The sequence below is a fragment of the Amphibalanus amphitrite genome, unplaced genomic scaffold, assembly GCF_019059575.1.
Source record: "Amphibalanus amphitrite isolate SeventyFive unplaced genomic scaffold, NRLGWU_Aamphi_draft 000611F_arrow, whole genome shotgun sequence".
Lineage (NCBI taxonomy): Eukaryota > Metazoa > Arthropoda > Thecostraca > Balanomorpha > Balanidae > Amphibalanus > Amphibalanus amphitrite.
In genome coordinates, this window is record NW_024882105.1 from 357,489 (window position 1) to 381,919 (window position 24,431).

General features: G+C 47.7%; 3 protein-coding genes across 4 annotated transcripts; 1 reads left to right on the top strand and 2 right to left on the bottom strand.

Moving 5' to 3' along the window:
- Positions 1-630: 630 nt before the first annotated feature.
- Positions 631-10,107, bottom strand: LOC122363241 (thyrostimulin beta-5 subunit-like). Its single transcript, XM_043332254.1, has 2 exons — positions 9,778-10,107; positions 631-2,186 (listed from the first exon to the last, which is right to left on the bottom strand). Exons 1-2 carry the CDS (start codon positions 10,051-10,053, stop codon positions 1,953-1,955), a joined length of 510 nt encoding a protein of 169 aa, XP_043188189.1. The 5' UTR covers positions 10,054-10,107; the 3' UTR covers positions 631-1,952.
- A 209-nt stretch (positions 10,108-10,316) lies between these two features.
- Positions 10,317-24,430, bottom strand: LOC122363240 (putative oxidoreductase GLYR1 homolog). Its single transcript, XM_043332253.1, has 12 exons — positions 24,123-24,430; positions 23,381-23,417; positions 23,034-23,113; positions 22,597-22,732; positions 22,046-22,288; positions 20,889-21,089; positions 20,169-20,342; positions 16,276-16,386; positions 15,839-15,940; positions 14,880-15,042; positions 11,684-11,863; positions 10,317-11,093 (listed from the first exon to the last, which is right to left on the bottom strand). The coding sequence occupies exons 1-12, from the start codon at positions 24,158-24,160 to the stop codon at positions 10,894-10,896; spliced, it is 1,665 nt and encodes a 554-aa protein (XP_043188188.1). The 5' UTR covers positions 24,161-24,430; the 3' UTR covers positions 10,317-10,893.
- Positions 16,814-19,057, top strand: LOC122363242 (UPF0545 protein C22orf39 homolog). 2 transcript variants are annotated; one of them, XM_043332257.1, is made up of 2 exons: positions 16,814-17,030; positions 18,263-19,057. In XM_043332257.1, the coding sequence occupies exon 2, from the start codon at positions 18,370-18,372 to the stop codon at positions 18,865-18,867; it is 498 nt and encodes a 165-aa protein (XP_043188192.1). In that variant the 5' UTR covers positions 16,814-17,030; positions 18,263-18,369; the 3' UTR covers positions 18,868-19,057. The 2 variants fall into 2 exon arrangements, with proteins under 2 accessions (XP_043188192.1, XP_043188190.1); XM_043332255.1 differs by having other exon boundaries at positions 16,835-16,993; positions 18,263-19,050.
- Position 24,431: the final 1 nt, after the last annotated feature.

A 24,431-nucleotide genomic window follows, 5' to 3' on the forward strand; every position in this document is an offset into this window, starting at 1 on the left:
GCACGGAGTTTTCATACCACCTGTAACATATGCATTACAATATCCAGCATTTCTTCCTTTCCTGTCCTCTGTAGGTCAACTGCTTCACCTGAGGTCAAAATGGTGCAAATATGTTGGAAAGAACATTCAAAAAGCTGTCGATTTTAGGTAGAAGGTCGCTTTTAAACAACCCTCTACCTCTTTTTGTTGCTGGCGTACAAGGTCGGATATTGTCGGCCACAGTCGGGAAGTCATAAATTGTGACCTTTGATGACCTCCAGTGGCCTCAGGATTGACCTGAGCAAAAAAAATGATCCAGACCAATTCTAAGTTTATTGTTGAGCGCTATCGAATACTTTTTCCGCGTCTTTCTATCTTTCTTACTTCTCGAGATAACAGGTGTGGCCATTTGAGTCCCCCCCCCCCCTCCCACCACCATGGCAAATTTGGGTGAGAGGCCCACCTGGGCGCGGGCTAAGTCAAATAATACAGCAACGAGTAGTATCAAAATGAAAATTGTCCTCCTAGATTAAAGTTATTGAGCTCAACGTAAAGCTATACAGTTCACCTCTCCTCCCCCCCCCCCACTTCGTGTGAAGTAGTACTGAGAACCATACATTGGCGTCGAAGGCATCCACAAACACAACGATGTCCAGAAATTCAGATAATGTATTCGATACATGTTATTTCAAAACGTGAATGCGAAAGAACAATCGATAATCCAGCAAAAACAATTACAGATTGTCAAATAACGTAGTTTATTCAATCCTGAACAAAGAATATGAACCACCAAGTGCTCAATCATCAAGCGGCCCACAGTAGCGACCACCAGCCGTCTAACATAGTCGCAACCGCGGGCACTTGGAGGGCGAATCACAGAGTCGTTTGGAGCGGGCCAGTCGCGCGGGCCGCCGACCGGCCGCGGTGCTACCAGCCTCGTGCCCCACAGGGGACGCTCCCGCGGCAGGTCGGCGGACTGAGCAGACATGCAGTGTCGCACTAGGGCTCTACATTCATGTATACATGCGACGGATGCGTCATACATTTGTCTGGACGGCCGCCAGCCTCTCGTTGCAAACGATAAGGTTTGTAGATGGCTTTGAAAAGAAAGGCAGTCCGCAAAAAAAAATCAAATCGGAACATTAACCTTATCGAGTAACGAGTGCTCTCATCGACTTCAGTGTGGAATCGATGTTTTCGAAACCTATATTGCTATGGAAAACATATATGTATAATCCTAGTGATACGACACGAATAAACATAACGGTGGGCAGCTCAATCTCAATCGGTGAGCATCTCACGAGAATGAATTTTAACAATACATCAGAACAATGAAAGTGATAAAGACCGGTTGCGATAACTATTGATAAAAATAGAAGAATACCTTAGGCACTCGCTCGCCACTGTCATTCGATTCTCCATACAGACCGCATTACTGGAAACGAGTCAACACTTCAAAGCAACGAACGATGATCATATTCATTCATATTCATGAACCTTGCGTTGACAACAATTAGTAAAATCGAAGCGAAGTAGTAAAACTCAAGGTTACGGACGTAAGACTCGGAGTGAATATGGTCCTAAATCGACTCTGGACTATTGGTCTCGCGGGAGGTAATCTTAGTTGTTCATCACTTTTGCACTCGTGCCATTCGCATTCATTTCTTAGAAACAGCACTCTGAACGTTTAGGTGGACTCAGACGCAAGAAATTTAGTTACCTGTGCAGCTATTTCTAATGAACCTGAGATTATTGCCGTGAACATAAATATTATCATTCATTTGTGTTATTTATCTTTTTTTTACATTCTTTCGTCTGAAAATGGGATCAGTTCATCATAGAAAGCCATCTTCTTTTGCGGCCTGATTCGAACCATCGATATCTTCGGTTGTCAATTTCTATCAAAGTCCTCCTGGTCAATCGCATCTCTCCCCTTGGCTGCTGTTTAGCCTCTGTCAGCCGACTGCCACCGTCTACGAGGCAGGTCTCCAGCTGCGCGTGCTCCTGAACTTGGCACCCTCGCAGCTGGCTCTGGAGGAGTCGCAGACGGCGCACTTGCACGAGACGGCGTCTACGTACTGGTAGTCGGCCGTGCCCTCGGCCACGCCTGGATCACAGTGGGTCAGCGTGACAGAGCGCGTGGCGTTCCGGTCGTGGATGCAGACTGGGTGGTGGGAGCGCTTGTACGGGAACCGCCAGTCGGGCACCTGGGGAGGCGAGAACAGAGCGCGAGTTAGAGTGAGTGCAGGCCCGGGGGCCGTGGAGGAGTGCGAGGGGCAGACACTGGGCCAGACGGCAGTAGGTGCGGTTAGAGCGGCCCTCCGGCGGCCATTTTCGAGTAAGACCAAGTGACGACTCCTGGCTTTAGACGAAATCAAAACAATGCAGTCATTTACACCTCAATTGTGCTAGCCTCGATGCCAATTTTAAGTCTCGCTGGATTCTTGCCCGGAGATGGGAAAAGCTTGTGTCAAGCTATAGCTGTGGACCTTCGTGCGCGTGTCATGCCGATTGACACCGATGAACGAAAAACAGACTTTGGCATTTCACAGCTATTTGGAAGATTCATGTTTATTGTCTGCACCAAAATGTCACATTATGCCGAAAGCATGAGGTGAAGCTTGCATGTCATTTTATCTTCAGCGCCCCATTCTTTCACATTTCCGACTTCGGTCTTAAGTAAATTTGCATACGCTCGCCACGAACAGGGAGCTCACAATACGAGTACTATTACTGACTCAGCTCTTACTGGGTGCCAACCCGATTTAAAGTGCACCTCTAGAGGCCTACTCTTAATGTGATTAACGTCACATATTGACCCAGAAATCCGAAGGTGATCGACCAGTGGTAGAAATGTCCATGCCTACAAATCAATAAGGAGTAAATAGGGAAGAAAATCTGGAGGAGACACGTGCGTCAGTAAGGGGAATATAACCCAGCAATGTGTATCACGAATACCGTTCTGTACTGAATCACCGACGTCGTGAGAAAACGTCAAGGAAGAGGCGCGGCCAAGGCTAAACCACACGGCAGTCTACTGCCTGCGTCGGTAGGCTGACCCGCACAGCACCCTGCGATCGTAGGCTGTACCGCAATGCCTGAGAGTCGTCCGCGAGCTGATAATACACCATTATCCCGGCCGCGCCGGCTCACGCGTTCCTGGTTAGTTTTGGTTTCCAGGAGGTGGCCGGTCCCTGCGCCCGCCACAGGTGATCTCAGCGATGGCACGTGGTCGGAGACGGCCCGTCAACGGCCCACGGTTCACCGGATTAGACGAAGGCAGAGGCACAGCTCTTCACTTGGCCAGTCATGGCTAATCTGAACGGGCGGCCGTGAGGGACTCGTTGGCGGAGCGCGGATGGGCCCAGCACAGCGCCGTACGAGGTGAGAACCGTGAAATTTTAATGTGCGCCCGGCGTGGGAGACGCCCGTCAGGAGATGCCTGGTCGGTCGGCCGGTCGGAAGGTCCGTATGTCGGCTGTTGCGTGCTGCAGAGTCGGCGTAAGAGCGTGGGTCGTGTGTAGCGTAGAGAGCAAGCGAGCGAGAGGAGAGAGGGAGAGAGAGAGAGAGAGAGAGAGAGAGAGAGAGAAAGAGGAAAGAGAGAGGGAGAGAGAAGGGAAAGAAGATCAGATTCCTGGTGCCTGCTTTTTAGGTTATCGTATTGTCTTATTGTTAGCGGATCAGAATCACTTCAGTGTATTATCGCTATTGACTACATGAACTTCCTAGATTACGTTATTTGAATAAATTGAGGCATACACATTCTGGGAAATCTTTGGTTATGCGATGCCGTCAAGTCAATAATGTATAGCCTCCTGCCACGTCCATGTAGACGACCGGATGAGGCGGAAATCAGCTCACAAGGGGCGCTCATCAGCTTTCAGCAGTACCCTTTGATTGCACCTTGGAGCGTCCAGTGAGGTCGGGATTATATTACCCGAAAGAAATTCCCTCTAAGCTGGTGCACAAGGACATCATCAATGGCATTTATCAGTGACATCATTTTTAGACACCCGAGAGGTAGCAGGGGGATAGCCCTCACAGCAATGCGAACATAAAGGTTTTAAGGTTGAATGACACTTGGTTCTTTGCCTCTTAGCTGGAGCAATTCTATCGGTCCCCGCAGCCAATTCCTTTGACCAGAGCACGTAGGTATAATTGCTATGCAAATAAAAAATTATTCCACATAGGTGATCTAAGGCATCTAAAACAGCGATTTTTGAGACGTTTGTTTGGCAAGCTAATACGAGTCATTTGATGCTCTTATGATCAACTCAGGGCTGCGGAGTCGGAATCGGCGTCGGAATCGGAGTCGGTCGGAGTAGTTTTGTAATTGTTTTGTAAGTAAAACTGCGGGTTAGTTTTGCCCGGAGTCGGAGTTGGAGTGGCTAAAATCTTACCGAGTCCGACTCCGGAGTCGGAGTTAACACCGCATGGCTCAAAGTCATGCCTTACAGTTTACACCCGTTTACTTGACAACATTATGCTCACTGACCTTTCAAAATAAGATTATTTCGAAGCTAAGGCCATACCCGTTTTGGACAAGCATTTTCGTTGAAAAAAGCAGATGACTATAGCTGCGCCAAAACCTGCTTTTAATTTGCAAGCTATCTAAAAGTTAAGCTGCAATACGAGGCCAATGCTCGATTCAGGCAAGATAAAAACATCTTCGACATGAACTTTACTTTCATTATGTTACAACTTTAACACGCGCACTGCAGGGGGGTTGTTTTCAACCCCCCCCCCTCTGGTTTTTTCGCTGTAACTCAAAAACCAGTGAAGCTACGACTTTGAAACTTTGTATGGCTGTTCATCAAACAATTTTACAACACCTCTGAAAAAAATAGTGTTAGGTCATGCAAGGTCAGGTCACCAGGTCACGATAAGTGACCTCACCTCATAAAAAGTTTGACGCTGTGCTACATCCACACCATTTGACTGAATGCTATGAAACTTTCAGAAACATATAAGGAGACCATAAGGAACATTTTGTATATTTCGAAATTTTTATTTCTGTGACCTTAGGTCAGGTCACTTTTTGGGGCCCGGCATGCAATTTCGGACATAACTCGAGAAGTATGGCACATAGAAAGTAGAAACGTCATTCTTTCACTATCCCACTTATTTCATCAAGACGCGTCGATCAAGATGCAACTTGACCTAGTTTGGTCAATGTTTGACCTAACATGACCTCGATCTCAGGTCACCTGAGGTCACCAACGGGTTTTCTTCAATAACTTTTAATTGAATAGAGATAGAGACTCCGTTCGACGTTTATCGTGTTTGTCTCGTCAATGCGGATCGAATGATATGCAACATGACCTATTTCGGTCAGGTCATGACCTTGACCTGAGGTCAACTTTTGAACTTGACCTTTCGAGGTCATTACGAGCGAGCGAGCGCAACGAGCGAAGCGAGTCTTTTCAATATAACGGAAAAATCTCAGTATGAGCGGCCCGGCCCAGCCCGGCCGGCCCGGCCTGTAACGCTTTTGAGAGGCTTATATCTCAGCAACCGCTGGACCGATTGGCCTGCGGTCTTTTTTGCTGGGTAGCCCCATCCCTTCTACCCCGTAATTAACTACTTTTGATACATCTCAGTGACCGTCGTGGCACGTGCCACGTGAAAAGTCAAGGGTGTTCAAGCAGTTTTGCAAAAGTAATGATTTTGATAGGCCCATATCTCAGCAGCGGCTTGAGCGATTCTCTTGCGGTAATTTTTATAGGGTAGCTGCATCCCTTCTATAACAGGTCGGATACTCTTGCTCTATGTGAGTGACCCCCACTGCACGTGCAAAATACAAAAAGAAGAGGTGCCAAATTTGTTCCCATTTCAGTAACTCGGTAATTACTGGGGCGATTTCGCTGAAACTTGGCATACAGGTAGGCAACCACTAGGCAATGCATTCCTATGTGTTGCGGTTAGGGTGCTACTGCACGTGCGCACGTGCAGGGGGCGTTTCCAGATCTCGAGAACGGCTGGGCCGATTGCGCTCAAATTTGGTACACGGTTGGGGACCGGTTAGTAGGGTGCCGTGCAAAAGCCATTTTGGACCCCATTTGCACGTGCGCACGTGCAGAATGCCGCTTCCAGATCTCAGGAACGGCTGGGCCGATTGCGTTCAAATTTGGCACACCGCTAGCGACCGGTTAGAAGGGTGCTTTGCACAAGCCCGTTGGAAGTACCCTCTCGCCCTTCCGCACGTGCAGGGCTCACTATCTCGCTCGCTCGTTCTTCGCCCAAAAGGCGTTTTACTGGTATTATATACCATTCGATGCGCCTTGACGAGCTAAGAACGATGGTGTGTGAATTATTTCTCTATCTCTTTAGGAAGAAAATTTATTGCAGAAAAAGCATTTCCGGAAAATTTGCAATATTGATCTGACATTACATGACCTCTATAGGCTGAACCGTTGACCTTAGGTCAAATCTGAGGACAGCTTAGCGAAAGAGCGTTTCAACAGCTATCGAATGCTTTTTTCGCAACTTTCTAGCTCATCTAGTTCCCGAGATAAAGCGGGAAATATGGAGGGATGTCGAGATCGCTAAAAATCGCCACATTTTGAGTTTGGTGACCTCTGCTGACCTCGTTTTTGACCTGACCCAAAAATGATCTTTGTATTTCTTGTAGATCTCATCTCAACCTATCCAACGCCGTTTACCGCTTGTCGCTACGTTGCGCCGTTTTTGAGATCTCAGGGGGGGGAGGGGTGTTTTCAACCCCCCCCCCCTGCAGTTCGTGTTCGGCTCAGACCCGCTGCAGTGCGCGTGTTAAGGGCAACAGTGGCGGATCCAGGGGGGCATGGGGGCCATGCCCCCCCCCCTTGGGCCTCCCGGGGGGCACCATCACGGAGTTTTTTTTTTTTAATTCATCACTTAGGTCACCGACGGGAGCTTCAACCCAGAGGTCTCCTAAGGGGGCACCATACAGAAGATCTATCGGAATAGGGTACCGTTTTTGGGGTCTCCCGGAGGCCCATTTCTGTCCCTCGCCTCGGGTGGGGCTATTTCCATCCCGAGGTCCGCGGGGGCACCATCTCGAGCTCTCCGGGGGCACTATCCCGAGTTCTCCGTGGGCACCATCCCAAGGTCGGAGGGGGCACCATCTCGAGGGTCCGGGGGCACCATCCCGAGGTCTCCGGTGGCACCATCGTGGACTTTTTAGGGGGCACCAAATGCCAGGGGGCACCACAATACCGTATCCCCCCTTGGCGAAATCCTGGATCCGCCACTGAATGGCAATGTCCGGAGTAGGAGCTGGAGTTGGAGTCGGAGTCGATCTTTTGAGTCGGAGTCGAAAGTCACAAAAAACCGTCGAGTCCGCAGCCCTGGTCAACATAGCGTTCTTAGCGTTCCTAGCCATAATCATGAGTCACTCGCTTGAAAATAAAATCACTGAAAAAATTGTTCTGCACAGATGTGATTTCACGTGGGCGATCTTAGGGGGTATCGTCTCCCATTAATGATCCCCCCGGCCCGGCGAGTGTAGCGGTGAGCAGCGGTCCGGCGCGATAACTGCAGGCTTAACCCTATATTAGTGGCAGGGGGGGTTGTTTTCATGATTCATCCACCCCTCAGGTTTTTCGGGAATATCTCCGAAACCGCTGAAGCTACGATGCTGAAATTTTCTGACTTTTCCTAAAACTAAATTGGGCACATTCCCTGAAAATTTCAAGTTCATAACTTTACCAGGGGCGGCTCCAGAGGACTGGGAATTGGGGGGGTCCTATTCGTGAAGCGAGTCATTTGGGCGAAGATCACGATGCTGATGTATTATAACTGTATGCACCAGTTTTACGAACAGTGAATGAAAGGTATCATGTGATAACATATACAAAGTTATTGTGCATCCTCTTTTGACACGTTTTTGCTATAATAGGCGGATCCAGGCGTCCAAAAGGGGGGGGGGGGGGTTATGTTTTACCTCCCAACATAGGTGCCCTGACACCGCCTATGCATGACCAATACAATTTTAGTCGTTCTCTCATAAGAAAATTGTAACATAACAAGACCATTACCACCCTTTTTAGAAACAGTACCAACAAAAACCTTATTTACTATACTTTTTGTGTACCCCCAATCTCAATGATCTGTATCCGCCTATGATTTTTGAAAATGCATATTTTTAGGATCCATGTGAATTCCTGGTTCATTCTCTATCGATCGGCAAAAGTTGCGTTAAGATTGGTTCAGAAACCTGGCCGTGATAAACCAGTGGCGGATCCAGGGGGGGGGGCAAAATGGGCATTTGCCCCCCCCCCCAAACGGCATAATTTTAACATTACGCCTATGGACGATGCATGGAAAGAATCGATAAATTGTTATGGTTTGCCCCCCCCCCCCAAACCTCTGAGCTGGATCCGCCTCTGTGATAAACAGTCTAAAATGTATCTGCAATTTGCCCGTTTTTACCCCCCTCTATTGACATTTAATTTTTATTTTTTAGAAATGTAGATCACGTTGAGCGAAATCGAATGCCGTTTGAATTTTGAAAATCGGGCCGTTAGATCTAGAGATATCAGGGGGGGTCGTAAACAGCCCCCCCCCCCTGCCACTAATAGGGGTAGCCAGGAGCCTGCCACTAATAGGGTCAAACTATGCATTTCTTTTTAATGTCGAACCTGGCACACAGTACAGATAGAGTTAAAAAAGATTGTGCTTCTCATCAGCCGAGTCGAATGCTAAGGGACATGAAACAATAAGGTGAGCTAAATCCTCGCCAGACCTATTGAATTTCTATATAAGCCCCGGCCGAGAGGGGGGGACGACCCCCACGCCGTCTCACCCCTTATTGAGCTAGAGCCACGAAAAACAGCGTGGGTGCCCTGACGAGACGAAGCGACTGGTACCCGATTTTAAGATTTCAGGCCAACCGGTGACCTCTGAGGTCATGTCAAGCGCCCCAAGATACCGTTTCGGTTTTTGGTACCTAAATAATTTCACCAAAAATGGTCGCAGATCCACGATCTTAGTTCCAATCCATCGTGTTCGCCATGCTCAGGCGCGTCGAATGGCTTATTTTTGTTTAGGTGAGGTCAGCTTACCAAGCACAAAGTCGTCCTACTTGGTTTTCTTAAGCAAATCTTGAAATGTCGGGCATGTCATTCTGGTGGGGGTGACGGTTGGAGCTCCAAAAAGGCCTTTAACCCCACACCGAGGTCCGCAGTCCTCGGCACCAGTATGCCATCCTCGACATTTCGAGCATTTGCCTCATTTACTGTGGACCAAAAACATCAGGTGTGCGTCCTGAAAACGGATTTAGGCACCATTTGGTCCACCTGAGGACATATCCTCATCATCATGTATATATGTATATAGACACAAGCTAAAGCGACGAAAACACATTGGATGTGTTCAGCCAGGCAGCGATGCGATTGGAGCATTGTGTGATAGGAGGGGCAATGGGCATTCCACGTCAGAGAGCCAGCTTATGTTCATTAGTCTTCAGCTGCGATCTGTAGCTCTTTAGTATTAGACGCTCTGTTAACCGTCACTCAAACGCACAGAATGCACGCGCATTCCGAAAAGCAAAGGTTGTTGACGCATTAGTCGTCCTTCATCACACTGTTATGCTTGCGGCAAAGCCAGAGTAAAAATACCATCTCACTTTAGATGACGTGACCCAGACATCTCACCCCGAGTGACAATGATCCGTCTCACTCACTCCGAGTGACCGACAGCGACCCCGATATCTCACCCCGAGTGACCGACAGCGACCCCGATATCTCACCTCGAGTGACTAGCAGTGACCCAGATATCTCACCTCGTGTGACCGGCAGTGACCCCAGTCTCACTCACCTCGTGTGACCTGCAGTGACCCCAGCAGGTCATGACCCGGATCTGGTCCCAACAGGCGCGGCCCGCCCCGTCACGCTGCATCACGCTGAACGAGAAGTCCGGCCGCGGCTGACAAGGAGTCGCGTCACTGGCCAGGTCGGCCAGCAGGGGCGTCTGCCCGACGACCGGCCGCGCAGCTGCCACCAGGAGCGCCATCCCCGCCACGAGGAGCAGCAGCGGCGGAGGCGGCGGCGGCAGCGCCCGGCGGTGGTCCCGGCAGCGCGGACCCGTCGCCATCGCGGCCAGAGTCGACCTCGACGCGACGATCGCACGGCTATAACGGCCACCTTGCCGCCCACAGCCGACGTCACAGCTGGCTCGGCCAATCAGCGGCCGGCGCACGGTGAGGTCATCAGAGAGCAGCGCCAATCGGCGGCCGGCGGAGCACGAGCTGCCTCCTGTCAGGCACGGTCAGCGATCAGCTCCCACGCGGGGTCTCTGAAGGCTATGCGACACCTCACAGGTTAAAGTACCACGAACAGTACCGTCAAACATCTCTCACCGTGCTCAATGGGTTTGTATTTAACTGGGCTCTGTCCGCCCTCAAATAAGGCGGGCGATGAACGTGTTGTAAAGATGTATCAATCCAACCGGACTGTCAAGGCTCCGGGTCCATGCACCGGCAAAGGGAACGTATAAAAATATCGCCGTCGACAGCTGAGAACGAAACGCAGGGCGCACGGCCACCACACGGGCCCGGCCAGTACGGCAGCGGGTGAAACTTAGACTGTACACTACCAACCACACCGCCAACAGCCGTACGGCAACGGCAACAGACACCGGCTCGCACACAGACAGACAACTGTACAGCGAGCGCGCTCACACACAGGTAACATATCTAAAACGGCACCGACGCCGCACGTCGCGCCACCGAACAACCACTCGCGACCCTCGGTATTGTCACTGGGCGTCACGGCGCCCGTCACGGGTCGAACATCACGCGGAGTCACGGCGCCACCACAGTCCTAATGTCACGGCAATCGTCACGGGCCCGATGTCCCAGCGCCGGTCGTGCGTCCGCCGTCCGGTCGCGGCGAGTCCCAGCCAGTCGGCAGTTTGTACTGGTGCGCGGCGCGCTCAGAACCGGGCGCGGATGTAGACAGCCGACACGTCATGGTCGCCGTAGCCCACCCGCTTGGCATGCTTGAACATCTCGTTGGCGGCGGCCGTCAGGGGCAACGGCTGCTCCAGCTGGTCCGACATGGTCAGCGACAGCTTCAGGTCCTTCTGCATGTGCTTCAGCGCCATCTGCGTCTGGAAGCCGCCCTCGATGATGGCTGCCGAAGAGAAGACACGGCGTTATAACGGGGGCGGACACAAACACGCAGGATCTCTCTCAATTCGTACACACGCACGTGTTCTATTTTCTCGGTTGGTGTTCTAACTGAGCATGTTTATATGAACAACCGGCGGATGAATTAACTGGATCAACAAATGGGAGAAGTTCGATGACAAATGTAAAGTATCCATGACAGTTCGATAACGACAACTCAAGAAACTCAAGATTACAAAACGATATTTATTTTTTAAAAAATAACTTTTAAAATACGACAAGCTTTCGGTCACATACGACCTTGATCACTGTGTTCAACAATGTTTCACAATCATACAAACACCGAAAAAAATGATACAAAAATCGGAGGCTCGATGGTAACAAAAAATACAATGTTCGATGATGACATTGATAAGTATGACGGAAACAAAAGGTAATGGGTGAACAGTAACTGTCCACTCCTTATTCCGTTTCCAGCAGACCTTCCTGATCAACGCCGATTATATACACAGACTGCTCACTCCACCTCTTTAGCTCCGACCACTCGCTGGGCTCCCGGTCCAACACCTACCCTCCCCGGTCGGCGTCACTCACCTCTGCCCTTTTCGAGCAGCAGCGGACAGGCCAGTGTGGTGAGACCGAGCACCTCCAGAACGTCCTTCTGCTGCAGGCCGGAGCGGTCGGCCAGCGCCATACCCTCGGCCAGGCCGGCCATCGAGACGCCCGTCATCAGCTGCAGCACCAGATTCATCTTGGACGCGTTGCCCACCTCACCTGAGACACACGAGATGGGGACATAGACCGGTTATTAAAAGGCCAGACACTGCCGAATGGGGCAAACTTCGGCCCCATACTAACCCATACTAATTTTTCGCTGTACCAAATATAATAGAACATAGGTCACACATAATAAACAAGACAATGTATGTAGATATTCTCCAATGCAACCATCAAACAGAGTAACTATGTGATGATATGCGAGACGAGAAGGAAGTGCAACGAAGGGGCCCAAGTAAGTGACATGTTTAGTGTTCTAATGAAAGTGGTAAATGCCTATTATATCCCTTTTTCAGGTTATCAACAAAGCCACGACCGCAACGCCACGTAGTGAAAACTGAAAAGATGAACGGAGTGCTTCATATCTCATCTGGCAAATACATTAAAATTGTGCATTAAATTTGTTTTGTCAGATGTGATAGCCTTTTCGGGCTAGAAAATATCACAAACAAAAAATTATGCCCCTAAGGGAATAAATGAGAAAATAAGAATGTAATAAGTTGAACACTGCCCCAGCCGACTTCCACGCCCTCGGGGGATAAAAATGACGAATGACATTGTCTGTACCGGTATTAGAGCATTTCAATCCGTCTATAATTGGTACAAGACGCCGCGAAAGCCACCGGAACCCCTGCCGGTGGTCGAGTGATGACTTTTCGGTCGATTTGGGACGGCGTCGCGACGGTGGGAGGGGGAGGAACGGAGATGGGCCAGATGTCGCCCCCAGTCGGGTGACCCTCCCCCTCTCCTCCCCTCCATTGCTGGACGATCCAGTAACCACACATGATGACCTTCGCAAGACACACCAGTCACACACACTGTCACACCCACACAGTAAGGCACATGGCCCGCCAACCTTTTCAGTGATTCTCCCACATCCCTCACCGGCAGACAATGTGAGTTTATCCGAGAAATGGTCGCGGTCGGCAAACGCTGAACAAGATCGTCAGTGACACCGTGCTGGTAAAGTAAAGTAAAACGTAATCTGCATTGCTAGTGCCAAAACGTGAACCTACCGCTGCAATCTAATGTGCGTGGAGGATGTGCAGTTTAAGTCTGCTTTCCCGGTAAAATTCGATCCTCTAGCTCTAAGGATCTATCACAAAGATGAGATATCACTTCAAATGGCAACCGGTACCACAGTGGCGAACATCCGTTTGAAAAGCTCAACGATACGCACCGCGATGAAACTTTAAACAGACGAGATCCAAGAGAACGAACCACCTGTGTTAGCGGCAATTACATTAGCGTTGAGGCTCCTACCATCTCGGCCTACTGGGAAAACTGCGCAAATCATGCCTAACAGCGACAGCTCAGCTTCTGAATTTCTTTGTTTGACAGGTTCACATAAAATCATAAAAGAAGTTTTTCCGTCAATCCCGCTGAATTATGCATTATGCCTGCGCTCCTTGACGATAGCTGCTCCTTTACCACAAGACCGATAGCTGTGATTTGCCGATGTTAATTTCAAAGTCATTGTAACTTTGTCGTTAATAACAAAAGGAAAAGAATCATCATGTTTCAGTCCAGACTTAGGACGCGCTTTTTTAATGAGCAGTGACTAGCCGAAAGTTATGAGGGCAACGTTTATAATTATCAGTGATGTTTCCGTTGTCATACGAAGCATTTCCAAACGCCAGAAAAAGATTCTTACGTCGCCGCTGTCTTTTGTCTGACAAAACAAAGAACAAAGGGCCCAGCAACATACAATGCACTCATGCGTTGGTCACCCATCTTCCCCACACATTCATTGAATATTGATCAGAACCACAGCCCGCGGCGGATTTAGGGCAGTGGCGCAGAACAAGCCAGGAGCTTTGCTAGATTGTTCAAGCGAAGAGCTGCAGAGAACAGGTGCAGACGAAACACAATCATAGCAACCGAACTCGGCGACAAAGATCTACCAATTCATACTCGGCCTATTATTTGAGGTAAGGCCCACGCACTTTTTTTCTAGGAAGCAGATGGTGACCCAAGATTACTTTACTAATAATGGTTCCCAGTAAATCACAAAAAGCAACACTGTAAATTTAAACCGATGGCGATAAAAAGCTCAGAAATTAATGCCTACTGAGCGAGTGCAAACTGCACGTTACTGTCACTCACATGTTGTCCCAATTTGAATCATTCAGGCCGGGACAGCATGTAAGTAAATTCAAGACCAGTCACTCTCGCTGGCTGGCCCGAGTCGAATACTCTCACCTCACCACTCGGCACTCATCAACTATGAAAGGCTGTCTTCCGATTTTCACTATCCCAGGAATTTTTCCTGTGGAGAGGGCTGGACTCCCATGAACGACGAATGAATTACAAAGAATGACGGGACCGAGTCATCAACAAACTGACGAAAACATGGTCAAATATGCGTGAAAAGTTGAAAACCATCTCGGTTTCCAATGCATCATTTGTCACTAGGATCCTATGAACCGGCATAATGTTTTGTATGGTTAGGCTCTTTCAGTCTAGTTATTGTGGCATGAGATGAGAAGATTCGGGGAGATATTGAACTGAGTCAACCACTAGCTAATGCATCGCAGTAACTGATCTCAACCAGTTGCGACAAGAATGCCTCGGTACCCCTGAAGTGCAAGCTCCTCTTACATTTACACTCTTACATAACAGTATTTGTTGGTTTGTTTTGTTGTGTTAGGCCCTTCCGGTCTGACGAGACCATTGCCGGAAGAATGAAAGGAATTAGGGGGAGACATGGTCTGGGCAGACACCCCAGAGAGTCACCGGGGACAGGCCGTCCAAACGAACAGCCCGTCCAAATGGACAGGCCGACCAGCCCCCCAAGCACTCTCTGCACCCGGCTACGGGGTGCAGCTCCCTCGGGAGCTGCGGTGCCGCTCCAAGGGAGCAGCCCGCATGAGATAAAGTTGCCTGTCCAGCCCGGAGCGAGGGTTGCGGCGTGGAGGAGATGATTTGAATATCCTGAGGATGCAAACGACGGGACGGGTGTAGGTGGGGTATTTGCATGCTTGTTGCATGTTATATTTAGCTGGTGACCTACCGAGATAGAAGGAGTTTTTGCCGACGGCTTGGAAGCACGACTGGCAGTCGTCGAAGAGGGAGCGGTCGCCGGCAGCCAGCAGCACCAAGGTACCCTCCTCGGCCTGCTGTTTGCTGCCCTGCACCTGCGCCTCCATGTACCGGCCGCCCTTGGCACCTATCGCCTGCAACACAGAGACATCTGGTGAGCGAACACACAACTACAGCCACAGCGCGACGCCACCAGGCGATAAATGTAAACAGAACGACGGTACAAACTTACAAAGACAACGAGCAATGTCTATAAACAGACAAAAATTTGAAAAGGCAATACGAAACTTAACTCAAGAAAGACGTTGGAAGCTGATCATTTTATGTGGAGAGATGTACGTTCATCGAGTCCAAGCATATTACGTTGAAATAAATCATCGATATGCAGCCGGCGAGCCAATCAGAGCTAAGAACCTTCTCAGTTCCGGCAGCAGTGACCAGACAGAGCCGATAACAGAGCCTGTCCCTACAGAGCATCTGTCTGTTCACACCGCTGTGCTGCCGAGATGAAGCGGTTCCCTGAACGGATCATATCGGTCGTTGAAAAGTGCAGTTTCAATTTCACCAGATCGGGCGGCAATGCACGGATCGGGCTCCCACTAACAGTTCACACCGCTGGCATTATACTGCTCCGTGAAACAACAATTAACTGAGGGGATGTGCAAAGGCGAGGAGATTACGGAAATTGTAAACGGATGACATACGTGGGCTAAAATAGACAGGCGACCACAGCCACTCGAGACTGTTTCAATACACAATTTTCAAATTTTCACGAGAGTTTACGACTAAATAGGAAATAAGCCGGCAATAACTGATAATACCGCGCTTTACTTGTAGCACCAAACCAAACAAAACATTTATAGCTGCTCAGTGCTCATCCAGGTTTTTTAGCGACGTTGCCCCTCCAAATTCCGTCCCGCCTCTACTCACATCGGCCAAGTCCTGCGAGGTTTCGGCATCAATGCCCGTCATTTCCACGTAGCCCTTGGTGGTAGTGATCTCCTGAAGTACGCCGCAGTTGCCGAATATAATCTGTAAATGATCGAGACAGTTCAGCAAGTGCTTCAACGACAGCAAGTTAGAACATTAAGGACGGGAGCAGCTCGTGGGAACATAATTTGTTAGATTCTGAAGATAGATGAAAAGTAGGTGCAAAATACAATAAAAAAAAAATTCGAGCAGAATTAAACACAATTTCCTGAAACATCAAAATCATAGTTAAAAACAACCAGAAGGTATGGGTAGGTAGAGTCACTTAATAAGCATAACTGTTGCTATCTGTGGTATAAGACAAGCTCAAAGCTTGCTCCTAAAACAAAGAGCATGCATCAACAAATGTTCCTCGTATACTCAAGACGATCACTCACGTCTTTGGCCACTTGTGGGTCGGAGACACAGCAGAATGTGACGTCAGCGGCACTGATGACGTCACTGGGAGTAAGGCCCCGCTCGGCGCCGGCCTTTACAAAGTCGTCACACTGAAAACAACATGAGCCGGTTATCAATGAGTAGGTACAGACATCACGACAGAAAAAGAATTAAAATCGAATGCTTCCAAAACTATTATAAAACTGAGGAGCTGGCAAAAACATTTTTTTCGTAAATGTTTATGCTTAGATCTATTCAGCTCAGAGATGCAAAACAGACCAGTTCGATGGCCATCCCATGCGCGTAGGTAGTTCGTTTTTGCAACCAAGGTGATATGTGAAAGGCAAAACGGCAGTCAAATGAAACATAAAGCGTTCATAAAAAACAATGCATACATATTTCTATATCATAATGATTACTAAAATATCCCGCTCTCCGCTCCGCACGGCAACTGCCAAATTGAAAACAAGTACCAAGTACAGTACTTATTTCCCATCACTATAATCCTTCAGCGACAGCGCCATCTATGCCGCACCTGAGACCATCGCGACGCACAAATGCGAGCGTGTGTGCACTTGCAGCGTTTCCGATAGTTATTTGGTGCGGTGGTATTCGGAGGGATATATTATTTGTAACATATTTAAAATATCAGCAATGAAAAGCACGATTTTTCTCCTATAACCAGTGTAGACTCAGTGATTTACTGGTAAAGGATAGGTAAGGCAGCACAGTATCTGAGCAGACAATCCAGAATGTAAGTGACCCAACGCTTGAGTGTCCTTGTCCTCTGCTATTAATTATTATGCTCATGCTCCGATGTTCACCTGATGCTTACATACCTATCATGCCTACCTGTCATGCCCACTTCCTAAAACCACATGATAATGTAGTGAAAATAATGAGCTATTGCATGTGAATGTAATACGACACCCTGGAGTTTGGGGCCAAGGAGGGTAGGATATCAATGTTCTACATCTTTATTTCTGATGTATCAATATTCATTAAACAGGGCTATCTATGACATTGAACAATTAGTGTAGCTCTGCGTTAAAACTGTCATCTTCAACATTGGGCTATCAAAGCTGGGTAGGTTATGCAAGGGCATAGTTTATGTCAATGACAGTTTCCTTGAAATATGCAAAGGATAAAACTTGCCAAATATCCATTAGAATCCATGCAAGAATGTTAAACATGTGTTTTTCAGTGATACTTAATTCTTCTGCTCTTATATCAAAATGCTAAAAATTGCTAGTCTTCTTCAAACATTCAGGGATAGATCAAAAGATACATGACCAAAAACCCATTACCAGTGTAATATTGTCACCTTAAGAAATAATACTGTTTGCTCTTGATCATTTGTAAATTTTAAGGAGACTTGGGTGGTTATTAAAAATATGAATTCAGCTATAAGTCACCAAACTGTAATATGACATTTTATAATGACATTTTTAAGGACATCATTTAGTCTTTCAATTCCTGAAAACCTGATACAAATGTTTGTGTATTGAAAAGAAGTGTCTAAATGAATGGCTATTAGATGACACATAAACAAATCAGTTTTATCATATATCTTAGGGGGTACATGGTAAACAAGTCAACAGATCTTATCACATAAATTAGACTTTAGTGTAAGTAGCGCGCCAAAAATAGGTGCGAAGAGAGTGCATATGCTTCGACATTTATTATCCATGTGTAAGGGGAAATGTGTCAACCATGAAACATGTGGCCCACATTTTCAAACCTCAGTAAAACAAAATGATAAAGGCACTAGAATATAACAGAAATGAATACGAGATGCCAGATAAAAGACATAATTATTTAAAGAACTTTGCATCAGCGACAAGTTTTGATTTTTTGTGAATGAATGTGTCACAAATGTCTGGCGTCCCTCTGATTGTGACACGAGGAAACGCCTTGTGAAACATTCCCAGAGGATCCGAGCGAGGACCTTCCGGGCAACTAATACAGCCGTACTGTCTTTCACAGCTCGACCCGGCGGACCTCCAGCAGCTGACCAGGGCGCCACCCCGCTGCGGACCGGAGCGCCGGGCTGAACCTGCCGCGGCGGCTCGCCGCCCTCACTGCCACAAACCATGGCCACAGAGACGGACATCGCCACGGAGGTGTCCCACTTCGAGTCGCTGCCGGCCGAGGCCTGGCTGGTGCGCTCCTGCGAGCAGTTCGAGGCCGAACTGAAGGAGTGCCGCCGACCCAAGGGCCGCTTCCACCAGTACTTCATCCACGGCGAGCTGGCCGACTGCTCCCAGTGGCGCGAGGACGTGGCCAACTGCTACCGCTGGCGGCGCAAGGCCGACCCGGAGGCCATGGCCGCGCTGGTCGAGAGCGAGCGCGCGCGGCGGGACGCCCGGCTGGCGGCGCACCGTGCCAACACCGTCTGGGAGTCGCGGCCGGCGCCGCCCGACGGCTGGAACGGCCCGCTGCCCGAGCACCTCGAGCGGAAGCGGCAGGACTCCTTCCTGCACCGTATGCAGACTGAGGACGCGGCACGGGAGCGCGAGGGGAGTGAGGGCGCCGCCGCGCCGCCGCAGCCCCCAGAGACGCCGCAGCGTGCCCAGTGCGTGGTCCAGTAGTGCGGAGGTTTAGCCAAGTGTCGAGTGTGATGATTTAGCAAGTCAGGGAGGCCGGACATGGCACGTGCGATGCATCAATTAGTGGCGCGTACCCGGTACAGACTGTTGTGAAGCGGGGACCGACAGTGTGTTTTTATACGCAACGATGCTGATACGAGGTAATATATGTTCGTGGCGCTCGTTTCAAACACTCTAGGTAAGATCTATCATCGTGAAGCCGAATATCGCCGAGAATTTTGAACCTTGTTAGGATTGAATATCGCGGATAACTAACGACCGTAACAATAGGCATGGGTAGAATAGCTTAAGAAAATCAGATTGGCAAGACTCTGGACAAACGGGCAGCATCGGACAGAATATCACTAAAAGACATAAAATAATTGGTAAAATGGTTCAATATTCAACCTGAAACGTATTTCACTTCAGCAGAGGACGGGTTAACGTTGACATTATAATTGTCGATACGACGCAACCTCATCCACTGACAACGCATTGTCGTCGCCGGTCGGTCCCTGAAACCAGCAAGCAAGACCTCAGGCTGATTTGAGTGAAGATGCCTAGCATCACAACACCCCAGGAAGAAAACTTTTTACGTTTGCAGGCATTCCTCAGGAATTTAACGAATTTAGCGCTTTATTGCTTGTAATATAAACATCCTGGATCGCTGATGTAATGCCCAGAAATAACTTTTCCACCCTGAATTTCCTTCCAAAAGATCAAGCCGAGATTCATTCATAGCTATCAGTTTACGAAACATAAACGACATGAAATCATAGTTTAGCAGCGGCAAGAAACTAGCAACTCAACATAGTTAAGGCCCGGCTACACCATGCGTTTTTTGCGTGCGTTTTTTTGTGGGTTTGCGGGCTTTGCGTAATATCGTTCTAGAAAAATAAACGATATTACGGTTTTGTGATGCTTTTTGCAATAAATTTTTGTTAATATAAGAGTTACATTAACTTCTGTATATAACTAATGTAAAAGTTATATTATTTATAACGTTTTTTCTAGACCGATATTACGCAAAAAAAAACGCACGCAAAAAAAAACGCATAGTGCAGCCAGGCCTTTCCTGACATAAAGAGCGCCATCTACTTCCCCTAAACAAGTATCGGCACGCCCGTCATCGAACGGGAAAGGCACTAGCGGTCACTACTCACAGTGATACATGACTTATCCCGTACCCTGTTTGTTTGTTTATTAGGGCTTTAGGGCGCGCCGACTGCGGTGGTTTGCGCCCAGTATCCCTTGCCCGGCGCACCCCACTCCTCCCCCCGCTGCAGCTGAAAGCGCACTCTCACCTTGTCTGAGGAGCGGTTCCATACGTGCACCTTGTGGCCCGAGTTCAGCAGGTTCTTGACGATGCCGGAGCCCATGACGCCCAGGCCGAGCACGCCGAAGCGCAGCTCGGATGGCTGGATGTTTTTCTGCTTCAGCGCCGCCGAGACCTGCTCCACGTCCAGCGGCGGCGTCTCCTACGAACGGGGTGCAATGAGTCAGAGTCAGAGATCTACGCACTGCTACTGCTCTCCTGTTGTTTACGGTATTGTGTGAAATGGTCGCGTCGCTCGAAATCGCCTTTTTCTGTCGTTGAAAAGTTTTCATGTAGAAACATTTTGGCCAATTATCATTATCCAATCGAGTTGAAAACACCATGAATTCGTTCGAGTACATTAACGGTGAAACACGTAACGTAAGCCAAACCGATCATCGCGGTACATTTAGCTAAAAAGGCACGCCAGTGCTCAAGAAACAAAATATTGAAAGTTATTTTTAGCTTAGCATAAAGCATGTGCTCTATATTTCACGAAAAAAAAAAACAAAAAAAAAGAGGCATCAGTCAGAAGATCAAACCTCAAGACGTGGCTGCAACGTCACATTTCATCCCGATCCTCCCTCCCCTCCCTAAAATCTCGCCCCGCCCGTTCCCCGACCAGACGCCTCCACCTCACCCCGGTACACACCCTCCCTTCCCTAACTCCCGTCCACCCCCCCCCCCCCCCCGCCCGCCCCGGACGTACCGGCCTCATGACGAGCGTGGGTCGGTCGAGCAGCGAGGCCACCCGCTTGGTGCCGGCCGTGCTGCTCGGTGCTGAACTGTGGTTGATGAGGGAAGTGAACGCGTCGCTCTCGTCATCGGTCTCCTTGGAGCGCTTGGCCGGACTGGGCGCCGGCGAAATGGTGGCCTCCGAGGCGATCCGCTTGACGGCCGGCTTCTTGTCCTGGTGAGCGGGCACCGTCAGCGGAGTGGGACAGCAGCGGCGGTCAGCGATCACAGCGCGAGGAAGGAACGGCAGTTGGCAAAAGTGATATGTTATAAACTTATTCAGCAATGGAATAACTGAATGTAAAAACGGCACACACATTCTTTGATAGCATAAGTAAATACAGAAAATGGCAAAGTCAACTCATCAACCAGTAAGTAGTAACTTCGCACTACAATATTGTACTCGTATGTGTTAAGCCTCAGGAGTGAGCATTCATCTGAAAATATTTTCTAACAAAGTACAGGGTGAGCCATAAAGATTTACCCATCGAAAATTTAACTTTGTTTCAAGGCGCGCTGACATAGCTATGTCATTTTTTACGTCCATATAACAACGTCATCTCCTAACTAATAAATGTAGTCTGTTTTCTGTATGCTTGCATTCTTCTTATGTTACGCGCCCGAGACGCAAGAGCATGATGGCACGCGGCCGCCGCACTGTCTTTTCACTTATTTTCCTCGATTACCAATGCTATAACAATGCTGCGCCGTATGTCATTTGCGGTGTTTCAGGGACTCGGTAGAGTCGGGTTTTCAGGATATTTCAGTTTGCGAAGCCCGTGGGGCTGAAGTCGGGGATAAATTGTGCCCAGCATTCTTTAGACCAGGGAGTGTTCAGCAGCCAACACCCAGTGGTGATTCCTGAATTTCAGGAGCGGCGGATGTGCGTTAAGACGACCTCGCATTTCAGGAGCGTAGCAGAGACAGTGGACGAGCATATACAAAATGAGCTACACTGTCAGGATTGGAGACAAATTTGCGACATATATGCAAAAGATGGCATACCTACGCCAACCCGTTTGGAAATAAAGTGAATTTATCGATGGGTAAATCTTTATGGCTCACCCTGTACAAACATAGGCAAGAGGACATTCAGTTAACCATTGCTCAATCATCACGTTTCAAACATACCTTTGCTTCCTTGGGCTTCCTTTTCTTTGCGTTTTCGGCGCCGGGCCTATCGGGAGCCGTCTTGTTTGATGCCTTATTGGCTGCTTTGCTGTTTGCTTTGCTGGGCTTGCCGGTGGTTTTGGCGGTTTTGGAGGGCTTTTTCTCGCCGGCCGCGGGCAGCTCGTCGTCTGACTTGCTGCCTGATTCCGGCGAATCCGGCGCCGCCTCCTCGCCATTACCTTCAGGAGGGCTGTCATCCTCCTCCTGAGAGGCAACAACAAACGCCATCACTACTATGAAGTTTAAAGGTGGTAGCTAGCAAAATTACTTGAGAAAACGTTCCGAAGTATTCTGGTAATCAAAGCACAATATGTTTCTGCCGCCTTCAGGGTTTCAGGGTTTGTACAAATAACAAATTCGCCCTTTAATAATAGCTACCTGATATTCATTAGCTATACTGATGTCTCAGAACTAATTAATTTACCTTGTCTGGTCATCTATGAATGGCAACAAAGTCAAGCCAAAGGAAGACATGAAGTGTTAAGACTTGAGCTTAACACATAGGTACTTACAATTCCAAGTTCCCTCTTCCTGAGGTACTCATCAATCACAGACAATGCCTCCTTAAATTGATTTGACTTGTTGGCTTTGGTGAGCTTTTCTCTGTGTGGGATGAATGGTTTGATAAACTGTGTCTCGATGAATGCACTGAAAATCAAGAGAAATTGTGTTGACAATGAATATGGCAAACAAATGGATTCATAACATAAAAAACAATGATGCTCTGACTTGATATTTCAGCAGAATAAAAGCAAGACAAATTTCATGTGGGGCCAATTGTGACTACTTTCAAGCTTAGTCATGTTAAAGTGATGGCTGATGAAAGTCAACACAAGCTACACTCAATGGCCTCAATGCCATTAACTTAAACAATTGGGGTAGGGTTCTGTGATTCCATCTTATAAATAATTTTAGAAACAAGTCATGAAATATATAGCTTCAAACTCACTAGTTTTCTGTTCCAAAGAAATACACACAATAGCCCTTTTTCTTGGATGGAGTTTTCAAGTGATCTGGTGCAACAGCAATCTGGAAGAGAAAAAGAAATCATTTTCAGCAAAATTAAATATTAAAAGCCACTGCTATCTGTCACTTCACTTCATATGGCATCTGTTATTGATTTATGAGTACATATATTAAATATTTAGTCAGTGGTATTTAGTATTTACTGTGAATAGCACACACTGCAAACCCATTCATGTAATTGTCAGACACCATTCAAATACACGTTCCACGCAATGAGTAAAATTAACAGCATTATCATTTTTAAAGCTATTCATTTAGTGATATGCATACCTTTCCAGGCCATGGAGAAAAACCCTTCAGCTTGGCCCTGTACAGAAAAGACAAAAATAAACATGTTAGAAGTCCATCACATATTTACATATGTCTGGGGCATAGAATAACAAAAGGCACAAAAAAATTGCTTGGTGTGACAGTAGGATCTAAAAAGACACATAATTATCTACCCCTTAAATATTCTAACACAAATTCAAAACATGAAAAAGAAAAGCAACAAAGTGGTAACCACTAACCGGTACCAGTACCCACCTAACTATGTTTTAAAATTACCATTCATGCTATAAAAACATAGCTCTGCATAAGTAACCCTGCAACATAATTCCATTTAATAATTCAAGTCAAAGCCATTCCACCACGATTTTGTGGCATGTTTTGATGTATACGATACGAATCACAGCAAGGATTGCGGACCAAATTTCTATCCAAACAGTTCACTGTTCAGCATGTTATTTCAGCTTTTCTGATGTATTTCAAACTCTAAAATATTCATGGATTTATTACGGATGCTTGATATATAGCAGGATCATTCAAAAACTGGTCATATCACAAATTCTGAAGGCACAACTAGTATAACCACATATGTAACAAGGTCGCCATTGTTGCCTCAATCGACGTTGTCGCAAAATAACGGAGAGCTTTCAACGATTAATCGGCCACCAGGATTCAATAATGATCACATGTCATATTTAAAATATTTCAAACCGATCTCTAGGTGACATATTTTATAACTACATACCATACAGGGTCACCGACTGAGTAACCACCCTCCGCCATGTTTTGAGACAAGCAATTTGAACACAGTAGAGATGGTTCGAAGAGCAGCAACACATTTTTTGTTGGTACTTGCTTGACTGAACTCAAGAATCGAGGATTATTTCGCCTTTGTTTTTGCTGCTTAAACTGAAAAGAGGTCAAACAATAAAAAAATATTGCTTTCAAACATTCATAAGTATTTCTTTGACAGATATTAAGCCTTTCATTAGGGTGGAATGCTTGGTACGATGACAAGAGTAGCACGTTTCTCTATTTTAAAACCAACGCCGCA

Coding starts and splice junctions, on each gene's coding strand:
- LOC122363241 (XM_043332254.1), bottom strand. CDS start 10,053: ATGGCGACGGGTCCGCGCTGCCGGGACCACCGCCGGGCGCTGCCGCCG. Junction 2,187..9,777: donor GTCACTGCAGGTCACACGAG/GTGAGTGAGACT, acceptor TCGCCTCCCCAG/GTGCCCGACTGGCGGTTCCC.
- LOC122363240 (XM_043332253.1), bottom strand. CDS start 24,160: ATGGCGGAGGGTGGTTACTCAGTCGGTGACCCTGTATG. Junction 21,090..22,045: donor GGAAGCCCAAGGAAGCAAAG/GTATGTTTGAAA, acceptor CCCGCTCACCAG/GACAAGAAGCCGGCCGTCAA. Junction 15,941..16,275: donor ACCCACAAGTGGCCAAAGAC/GTGAGTGATCGT, acceptor GATCATTTACAG/ATTATATTCGGCAACTGCGG.
- LOC122363242 (XM_043332257.1), top strand. CDS start 18,370: ATGGCCACAGAGACGGACATCGCCACGGAGGTGTCCCACTTCGAGTCG.